Consider the following 11,309-nt stretch of genomic DNA (forward strand, 5'->3'; position numbering starts at 1 on the left):
CGGAAGCCGCTTTTATTACATGTCAATGTAAAATGCTAAAATAATTGTCCTATATTTGCTAAACTTCATTATCTCACTGGATTAACGTGCGGCCATTCTTGTCTCTGCATTTTATTTTCATCGACCCCACATCTCTATTATTTCCCCATCCTTCTTTAATCTGATCGTCAGTTGTTTTCAATGTTTTTAATTTAAGTCATACTAAAAAATAATCAAATTAACATCGAAACCAATTTATAGTGTAATAAGCATCTCCAAGGGAGATTTCTAGCTAAAGGACTCCCATAATACAACAGATTCGAATCTTACAAGACTTTATTGAGACCAAATATCTTATTATATTTTTTGATGAGACATATATATAGTTTATGGCGAATTACTACAACTAAAAAAATTATAGGTCCACCAGTTTTACATTGGCTTGCGAACATTCTCTAATTAAGTAAATAATGAAAGGTTCCTGGCCGAAACAAGAGCTAATTGATTATTATTATTATTAGGTTTTTATGGTGTTTTTAATTTTAACAAGCCTCAAATAAACTAAAAACAGAAGCACGTGTACGAATGCAGAAAAGTAACAAGGCATCTCATGGATATAAATATTAATTTGGAATAAAGTTGTTTGTTCCCGGCATATGCATGCATGTGGTGGAATTAATCCAAACTTGAGAATTAATTAAAAGAAGTTAATTAAATGTAATTAACTGATTTAGATTTTACAACCAGCCATTGCCGCAGTGTGCGAATATGATCAGTGTCTCAATCAGATCTGAGATCACAACTTTGGTTTTGTTGATCTTAATAATTAATTATTTTGTTTCTTGTCGATGATGTATGTCCTTCGTCAGATGTGAATAAATAAACCATTAAAAGGACTTGAATAATAATAGTTAGGTCTAATTAAATGACCCTGACTAAAGATAATTCTATTTAATAGAATTAAAATCATTCCCTTCAATTTTTTTCTTTTCAAAAGCAACATGAGTACACGACTTCGATATAATCGATCATGCAGTGTTAAGTTGAATTATTTCAAAAACCTACAGAATTAATATTATAGTTACGTGTAGATATTTGTTTTCAAATCAATAGATACTGATACATGAAAAGATGACAGCAAATAAGTTATTTTTGTAACTTATTAGCTTTATAAATATATAAAATTTGGGTAACATTAATTACTACTACCTTCGGTCTTAATTATAAGACCTCGTCTGTAGTATACAAATAAAGTCTTATAATTAAGACCGGAGGTAGTGCTATATATGTAGTATTATATATATAATGGATATTTTTTTAAAATAAAACCGTATATAGTGGCGTCAAACATAAAAAGTAAGTAATAACCTCAGCTTAAACATAAATAATATGGATAACGTGGCAGTTTAAAGTGTAACTCTTAAAGCGCTGGCCAAAAAACAAAATTTAAAAGCATATTTTGGCAACGTAAAACTCAACCCCCCATTCCGGTGAAGTCATATCAAATTAATATGGTAAAGAGACAACGCATACATCACAGTAAAATCCAAATTCCAAAAGTGTTCCTTAGTGGTCTGAAACGTGTTGACTGCCTTTAATTAGGATTAACCTAAACATAGGAAAGTTATTTAAAGGTCTATCTAAGCTATAATTACTTTTAAGATTAAAACTATTATCGAACTTTATAAAACATTTTGCAGAATATTATTACATTTTACAAAACTACTCAAACTATTAGTAGTAATTACTTTTAGGAAAAGTAATATAACCTCTCATAAGGTTTGAAGGTCATTATACTTACTGAAAATAGTTAAGATCATTCTTTATCATAGATTATTAAAAAAATGGGGTCATTAGATGATAATTTGCATGGACAGATGCGCAAGTCCAGCTAGTGCAAAGTGCGCTGTCGTGTTGTTCATGCAAAACAAAAAAACAAAATGGATGGATGCCTCAATTATATATGTTGGTCCTCATCCTCGACCAATATCAATATCAATACTACATTAATAAAAGAATAATATGCATGGTGCTGTCTTGTACTACTGTTAAATTCCCTGTGTCTTTAATTAATTAATTCAAGAAAGACCTTAAATTAATTGGTCAATGGATGTAGCTGTCCGTCCGTAATTGAAATGCAAATAGAAATGTGTGCGTGTGTGCGTGTGTGTTTTGTGTGGCGTTTAATTTTTGTCAAATTTCTGAATATATTTTATTTTTGCATGGAAAGGGATTGGAAATGGACGCTTGCTTGATCAACCACTCACTTTGGCTGTCCTTTTCAGCTCTATTTCCTCCTCCCATTAGTATTCATGCATTCACAATTGACTAACCCATCACCAATATTTATTACCATTTTTTAATTGTCACCATGAATATCAAACGGGAATCAAATGTACTTTATTAAAAAGCATAACTTTTTCAAGAAGAAATTATTATGTGGACATGATTCAACACAATTCAAATCGACCGTGAAATTGAGGACAGCGAAGAATTTAATGAAAGCTTCACAATGAAAACCTAACATCCTGACAAGGACTGATACGAACGAGGATGAAACTAGAGATCAGATCAGATGTTCCTTTAATTTGAATAACATTTCGTCGTAGCTTGGTTTGGATGCAGACCGCACCGACCCCATATATACACAGTCCATAACGGGCCTTATTGGATTCAATTAATTAAGCCCATGAACCATGATGTGATCATAGAAGTTGGAAAGTGAAATCACAACTCACAAGACAGCGTGCATAAAGCAGCCACCAATTCGTCATCAACCCCACTCCTGTTGTTAACAATATTGCAGTGCAACAACCCCCCGAGTTTCTCTTTTACTTTTATTACCCTCATTTCATCATTCTCATTATATATATATATATATATATATAATTTGCACTGCAGCTGCTTTATTCTAGGATTTGAATCCATTATCATCCTGCACAAAACCAAAGAAACAATCAGGTCAGCTGTGTTGGAGAAGCTAGAGTGACTTCTCAAGTTTCTCGATCCTAAAGAGTAGCATTATATATTCCCCTCCGAAACATCCAATTTCATTATTCACAAGGCCACAAATTTTGTTATCGGGCCTTACCACTGAACCAAAAAAGAAAAAAGTGAAACTGGTTGGAAAATGGAGGCTGACGACGTCCCAAATATGTCCGATCCGCACGGGCAAGGTGCAATTTCAAGTATAAAATGGAAAGGAATAATGGGCAGTCTTGTACATTTGCTCAGCGTAGGGCTTGTCAATTTGATTTTCCCCTTATAAGTTAACCTTCTCCTCTCGTAACACCAGTTACAAATATGAAACATAGAGTCAAGCATCGACGGAATTACTTTTAGGATCAGGTGTTGTGTGTGTTTTTATGTTGCAGGGGAAAGAAATTAGCCAAAGCTGAAGAGTACACTTGACTATAACATGCATTATTCCTTTCCTTCCTTTCTTATAATTTGCAAGGAAGCGGCCCATCACTTCGGATTCAGCACTTCCTTCAATAAACATAACATTAAGGACGTACATCTCATTTACATTCTTCAAGTGCAGAGTCTCAGACATGCCCGAACTAAAACAGAAGGAAGAGTGCTCCGAGATCCGCAGTGGATAATTTTGTGATGATGCTTTTATCTGCTGGCCAGAGTCCCATCTTGAACAACATTCTCCCACTGCTTCTGCCGCAAGCTTCCGAAAACTGTTCCACGTAACAATACATAGATATGTGTGTATATATATATATATATGCTCATGCGTGGTCTAAGCGCAGTGAAATACATCCCCTAGGGGCGTACTCCTCTGATGAATTCATTATGTTCTTCCTCTTTTTTAACCTCAGATGAATTCATCCAATTTGCTACTTCCTTTTTCTCACAACAAAACATCATTATTAGGAGATGTCGTGCTTCAAAAGTCCATGTGTCAACTTTTTATTGGAAATTAAAACAGCCCAAGGCCTATAAATTAGTGTGTGTGAGGAATTTTCTCTCATTAAATGCCCATAAGTATGCGCCTTGCTAACTACTTTTGCACCTTCTGATATGCAATTCTATTGGGTGACAAGGGTGTAGAAACGCAGATGCGTTGACCGTCTGCTTCCTTCTGAACGAATTGAAACCCTAAATGAGCAGTAGAGTAGAATCAAAGTTGCCATGTGCAGTAGAAATGTGAGCGGTAATTTCACCCAATACCTTTCTTTCTAATGACTCTGAGGCGCACCGTTTGCGTACGCCATTTAGGTGTGAACGTATGGCCCTGGCACAAAATCCGGAGTCTTTCTCTCAAACAAGGGGCCGGGCTCCAAAAACTGCCTCCTTCTCCCTCATAAACCTCCCTCTTCAACCACTCTCTCTTTCTCTCTCACTTCATGCTTTATTTTATTGAGCGAAACTCCCAAACCCGTTTGAACTTATCTTCAAAATGCATTAAATAATATTTGTTCTATTCACAACTTTCCCAGAACAAACCAGAACTCACACATGGGGGGTTTTCCCTTCACTCTATTACAGTCCAATTTTAAGCATGTGGCTGTGAACGCCGTGATTGGTTTACTGCTTTCGGAACTCTTTCCCTCTCCATCTCATTAATTCCTCCTTCGTCTTCCCAGTGACAGTTCTCTTGGCTGCCTGAAAGTTTTCTTCCCCTTTCCCCGTTGGAAATATTTTCCAGTTCTGGTAATTTGAGTGTGTTTGATGATGACCGAATTTGAATAAAAAAGGAATAATTTTCAAAAGATTCGGGTTTTAGGGGAGAGAAAGTCGCTTTCTTTGAAGGTAAGGGAGGTTTGGTTTACTATTGTTTATGTTATCCTTTTTTTTTTTTTTTTAAATTCTCTCTTTGTGGATAGAATTAATCAGATGCTTTATGCTGCCTCTCTTGTTAGGTCTGCTGCCTGTTATTGCAAAAGCGGGCTCTTATCTTCTTTGCTTCCTTAATTGGTTACAGTATTACTGAAAGATCCCTCACTAGCCTCGTATCCGCGCACAAATAAGCCTTTGCTCCTCTCTCTGATCCAAGTCTCTCCTCCCTGCCCATACCTCTCATATCGAGTTTCTCTCTCCTATTCTCAAAAACCACATCTGAAGCCAACACGTACAAGTCCAAAAGTCTTCAAAGTGGAAAATCTCTGCATGCAAAGGGTGGCAAAACCGGGAACAAAATAAACAGCATCCAGTTTTGGTTTTCCCTCTCTTCCTACTGTTTTGATCTTTCCAAAACGAATCTCAACACTGCCTAGTTTTCCAGAAGATTTCAACAAATTTCAATCTTTTTCGAGTGGGAGATCTGCATGCAAGGTATGAACAAAACCCAGCCTTTGCTTTCCTACTTTTCTGTAATTTATTTCTTTGAAACCCCATTTTTTCTTAATTTTTTCCCCCTTCGAGTTATAACCTTTGATCTATCTGCATGCAAATTATAGGTGGTAATATAGCCATGGAGGAAGAAAACGCCTTGGATGTTAACAAAACTGAGATCTGGCTTCAAGATGAACAAGACGATCTTCTTGGTGTGAATGATGTCTCCATGTTTTATGCTGATTTTCCTCCTCTTCCAGATTTTCCATGCATGTCATCCTCTTCGTCATCTTCCTCAACTCCAGCACTGCAAGTCAAGACCACGACGTGCTCTACAACATCTTCATCCTCCACCGCTACATCATCATCATCGTCCTCTGCCGTGTCATGGGCAGTTCTGAAGTCCGATGCCGAAGATAATCTTCGGATGGAGGAGCAGCCGCCGCCGCCACCGCACTAGCAACTTTGTCCTCCGCCGCTTCCACAGAGATCCCTTTACCGCCTACGATTGTGCTGTCGAGATAGAGGAGCCTTTTCCGTACTTGGACATGTTAGAGATCAACGATTTTTTCGACCCGGCATTAGTTTTTCAAGACGAGGATTGCCCATTAGAAGAATATCCCCAGAATCAGATAGAGCGGGAGCAGGAACAACATGCAATTACACTGCTGCAGCAATCAGAGGATCAAGATCGGCATGTGCTCTTTAATGATAATAACTACGAAGAAGAGATTCAAGGAAAAGGAGGAAACCCAGATGGGGAAATGAGCGACGTGTTCTTGGAGTGGCTCAAAACGAACAAGGATAGCGTCTCTGCAAATGACTTGAGGAGCGTTAAGCTCAAAAAATCAACCATAGAGTGTGCTGCGAAGCGCTTAGGAGGAGGAAAAGAAGCCATGAAGCAATTGTTGAAGCTTATTCTTGAATGGGTTCAAACTAGTCATCTTCAAAACAAAAGCCGTTGTAATAAGGAGAGTGACATTAATAATAATGACAATGGTGCGCCTCCAAATTTCCTCACAAACCCTAGCTCTAATTCCAACCCTAATTTCTTTGGAGTACCTCAGTCATGTCCATGGGTCTCTCATCCTCAGCCTTATGGGACAGATCCGGCGACTATGGTAGCCGTGCCGCCGCCTTCTTATCCTTTGATTGGGTATCCGGGTGACCATATTCAAATGGAGCTTCGAATAATATCAATTCCTACCAACCTGCTATTACGGAATACAAATGTTGGAAGCAGCTCATTCATGGCCTCCATCTCAGTTCACCATTGCTCCCCACTGCAACCAGTCATCATATGGGGACAATAATGTCCACCAGGCTGGCCCACCAGTAGCGGCGGGATTTGACGGCTATGTGAATCAGTATTCATATCATTATTTTCAAGGCATGGCGGCGGGTGATAAGTTAATGAGGTTAGGCCCCTCGGCGACCAAAGAAGCAAGGAAAAAGAGGATGGCGAGGCAGAGAAAGTTTTTGTCTCATCATAGGAGCCAGAAACACCATAGCCAACTACAGAATCATGATAATAATGACCCGCTTGCAAGATTGGGACGTGATTATAATTGCAACGGAGGTTCTGCGAATCCGGCCAATTGGGCGTACTGGGGGGCACTGGCCGAGGAGGCAGCTTCCGTGGTTCCAGTCGTTCCAGCTGAAACCCGGCCGGCTCTGGATCGAACAGCCATGCAAGCTCAGAATTATCAAACCAGTGTCGCATCGACAGATCAAAGGCGTCAGGTGAGTCAATCTGCATAATTTGATCCCTACGATCATGTAATAAGTTTATGATTACTAATGATTACTATGCGTATTTTTACTTCCATTTTCCTCCCAATTATCTGGTTTTTGTTCTGACTTTAAGATATATAACTGATGGGCATAATAAATGTAGTGCGTTAATTTTATAGGGATTGAAGACAGAGAAGAACCTGAAGTTTCTTCTTCAAAAGTGTTGAAGCAAAGTGACGTTGGTAGCTTGGGGAGAATTGTGCTGCCAAAAGTATATTATTAATCGATCCTGTCCTTAATTTGAATTTTTACAAATTTACGATAATATCATAAGGTCGTGAAAATGTGAATGTTATTATCCTGGCTGTTGATTAAATATGTCAGAAAGAGGCAGAAACCCACTTGCCAGAATTAGAGGCGAGAGATGGCATTTCTATAGCAATGGAAGACATTGGAACTTGTCGTGTTTGGAACATGCGCTACAGGTATTACATCGCCTGAACTAAATTTCTTGTTCGGTTTGATTTGTTCTTTTCTCATAAGTAGAACTGAATTTTCTGTTGGACTTTTTCTCATCTGGGGAGTCTCAGATACTGGCCAAACAACAAAAGCAGGATGTATCTGCTCGAGAATACTGGTGCGCTAAGCTTATCAACCTGGCATTGTTTCTTGTCTTTTTATGATGTGGATTGGGTTAACTGGAACACGCATGCATAATTTGCAGGAGATTTCGTGAAGGCCAATGGACTGCAAGAGGGAGACTTCATAGTGTTGTACTCAGATGTCAAGTGTGGCAAATTTGTAAGTGAGCTTTAGCTTTTAACTACTTTAGTCTAAATGAGATAAGTAATATATATATATATATACACGCGCGCGCGCAGTAATTAATATTGCAGTATAATAGATTCTGACGTGAATGAATTTAATTTTGGTGGGAACAAAAACAGTTGATAAGAGGGGTGAAAGTAAGGCAAGCAGGGGTGGCGAAAGCAGATCAGAGCAGAAAGGCGGAAAAACGCATCAGAAAAACCTGGCGGCTGCTAATAATGAGGCGCCCTCTCCATCGTCGCCTCTGAAAAGATTTAGAAAGGAAATAAACTGATACGATCCTATGGGGAGGGGAACACAGATTATGAAGGCAGAGTTTAGAGTGGAAAGCAAAGGCTTTAATCTAATGAATGGACTTTGTGGTTGGAATGCATTATATTATATATATATATATATATATATGGAGAGAGTGGATGTAATTGGCCTTGTGAGTGGATTGTATATACTGTAATATGTAATTGCAGTCACAACAAGTAAGAATAAGCGGAATAATATTTTGTATGTGATCGATTGTCAATGTGGCTGCCTGCACTTTAATTTCATCAAGTACATGGAAATGCGTCTGAAGGTGCCCGCCTCTCCAACAATCTCCGCCTTGAAATGAAATCTGAAGTGGGTATGGAATTTCATGGGCTTTGGCTTTTTGAGACCTTGAACTAAAGTCAGGGCCTATTGGGCCGAAAACGGACTCCAAAATGCTGGGCCATCCTGGCCAGGTTGATAGCAATCTCCGAGAATATTGAAGGAGGCAATACACAAGCGGCTCATATGCCTCCACTTCCCAATGTTACTTTGATTCTGATTTCTGAAACGAAACCTCCCCTTCTCCATTCATCCATCATCCCCCAGAAGAAGAAACCTAAGAAATGCCATGATCTTGTTTGATCCTTCAACAAGCCTCTAAAGTGGACTTCAAATCTTAGCAACCAACATTGGTTGCTGCGTGCTCATCAAACCGAGAAATCCCAACAGTTGCGAGTGTGAGTATTGTGGTAATTATAAGCAATGATCAAGGCTGGAACCTGCAAGTATTATGATTATTGTTAGAGGAAATATCAATAACATTAATTTAAAAAAAACTGATAAATAAGTATTACATATAAGACCAATATCAACTTTAAATTAAGTCATACATTAATAACCGGAAAAGTCTTTTTTGGGGAAAAAATCACAAAAAAGATCCTAAAAATTGAAAAGTTATACAGAGACTCAGTCACAAAAATTATTGTTAAACTCATACTATTGTTATCAAAATTCACACTAATGCTATAATGGGTCCTTCTTTAAAATTTTTTTATTTCGACAGTCTTTTTTTTAATTTTTCCTTTTCTTGGCCGAAGTCTTAATTTAGTCTTCAAATGAATGGATTGGAACAAGGAAGACCCGGAAGGCTGAGTGCCGGGGTTTGGTATGCCAAGGATATCGGGGTGCTCTTACTTTTATTTTTGTTTAGTTAAATATTTTAGATGAATTTCTTTTCCATGTTCTTAATATCATGCCAGCCAAATACATTTATGTACAGAAGTTATTTAATAAGATGCTTTGTCACTATCCGAAATTCCAGTTGAATAAAAAATACTTATTAAGCTATCAATTTATTCTTATAATACTATGCAATGCTTTGATTAATTATTTTATAATCTTAACGGCAAAAAATTATACTCATATTTTATATCTTTTTGTGATGCAATATTTGTATATATGTGCTGTGCCAACGTCTCTGCTTTTTCTAATTTAAAAATCACAATTAGAGACTGCAAAGAAGGAAAATTAGAAAGAACAGAGCTTATTTGTTGATCACAATTATTAGGACATGTACACAGAGAAACCATAGCCCTAAAACTCCAAGGGTCCACACTGAACTTTTCAAGCGAAAAAAACAGTAGAAGTCTAACCACATGATTGGTGCTGACTATTTGAATGTGACTTTGGTATTGGAGGACGAAGGAGAGACAAGAAGAGAGGCAGAAAAACTAGTGTTGTTGCTGTTTACGGGTATGATTGCTTCATTGTATCCCCTCTTGGCTCTTCACTTGAATGATTATTAGTATTATTATCTTCTTCATTTGCAGAAGATCTGTGAAGAAGCACATCAACTTTCATATATTCCTCCCTTTCTTGCCTGATCTCTTTAAGCATTGCGGCTACATCTTTCATGGTTGGCCTGTCTTCTGGGCTAGCGTTCACACACAACAAAGCCACCCCTAAAGTCTGCAATATTTCTTCTATTTCAGGTGCAGGCCTTGCACATAGGCTTGGATCTAGCACTTCACTTCCTCCTCTTTTCTGTCTAACCCAGTCAACGATGTGGAGCCCATCTGGTATTGTTGGGTCAATTGGTTGCTTCCCTGTTAGTACTTCTAATACAACAATCCCATAACTATACACGTCACTTTTCTCTGTTATCTTCATCATGTATCCATATTCTGCATAGCAGTTAGTGGTAAATGATAAATATATGTTAGCATTAAAGACCAACAAAAAATAGAGATGAACTTTAGGACCATCGTACTGACCAGGAGCAATGTAGCCATAGGAACCTGCCAGTGTGCTAGAGGATCTTGCAAAATCTCCCTCATCAACAAGTTTAGCAAGCCCAAAATCTGCAATGTATGGCTCAAAATCAGGACCTATGAGAATATTGTTGGCCTTGATGTCCCTATGGACAATGGGAGGAACACAGTCATGGTGAAGATAGGCCAAGCCTTGAGCTGCTCCCAGTAATATCCGATACCTGATGTCCCACTCCAAGCAGTTTCCACCACTTCGTTCATGCAGCAAACTTCCCAGGCTCCCATTTGGTACGTAGTCATACATAAGTAGCCTAGTATTTCGATTCCAAGAGCAACCAAGGAACCTCACAATGTTCTTGTGTCGAATGGAACCCAGGGTCTTAACCTCAGCTGAGAAGGAATCACGAACTCCTCTGCCATGAACTGCCAACTTGTCACGTTGGCAATCATATCTAGCAGCCGTTGTTGGCCATAGTTTTTTCACAGCAATGACATCGCCATTCTCTAGTTCTGCACGATAAACAACACCTGAACATCCCTTTCCTATCATATTAGAGTCACCAGACATTTTAGAACTTGATCGATGGAGAAGTTTAATTTTTGAAATGGTGTAAACTGCCAAGGCCACGAATCCCCTCCCATCTCAGAATCGTTATCATCCTGAGCCATTTTCTTTGCTCGAACCACTGTAAGAATCCCAAAGATTGCCAGTGCAATGGTGAAGGCACTTAGCAATCCTATGCCCAATTTGATTCTCTCAGCTCTTTTAGAATCACTTTCATTTTGTGCTTTTGCCATTGCAGAATTGCTAATGAAGCATGAATCCCGGCCACTTGGACACAAGCCCTGATTTCCTTCCAAATCTGTTGGTAACAATTGATGGAATAACTTGATGTCCGGAAGATAGCCAGTGAACTTGTTTTGAAGGAGATGTTGAGAGAAACAAGATTTTCAAGTCCTGAAAGAGCC

The 11,309-nt window shown here is 38.4% G+C and overlaps 1 protein-coding gene and 1 pseudogene across 1 annotated transcript; one reads left to right on the forward strand and one right to left on the reverse strand.

Moving 5' to 3' along the window:
* The first annotated feature begins 5,377 nt into the window (after positions 1–5,377).
* Positions 5,378–8,075, forward strand: LOC114730179 (B3 domain-containing transcription factor ABI3-like). The gene is given in 9 exon segments (XM_028917213.1): positions 5,378–5,700; positions 5,702–6,421; positions 6,495–7,008; positions 7,179–7,218; positions 7,221–7,270; positions 7,384–7,484; positions 7,590–7,636; positions 7,724–7,800; positions 7,947–8,075. Coding segments are annotated over 9 exon segments (2,001 nt in total).
* Positions 8,076–9,631: 1,556 nt separating this feature from the next.
* LOC114730180 (LRR receptor-like serine/threonine-protein kinase RCH1) lies at positions 9,632–11,302 on the reverse strand (annotated as a pseudogene).
* Positions 11,303–11,309: the final 7 nt, after the last annotated feature.

The sequence above is a fragment of the Neltuma alba genome, unplaced genomic scaffold, assembly GCF_004799145.2.
Source record: "Neltuma alba isolate B1F8T4 unplaced genomic scaffold, ASM479914v2 tig00012714_pilon, whole genome shotgun sequence".
Lineage (NCBI taxonomy): Eukaryota > Viridiplantae > Streptophyta > Magnoliopsida > Fabales > Fabaceae > Neltuma > Neltuma alba.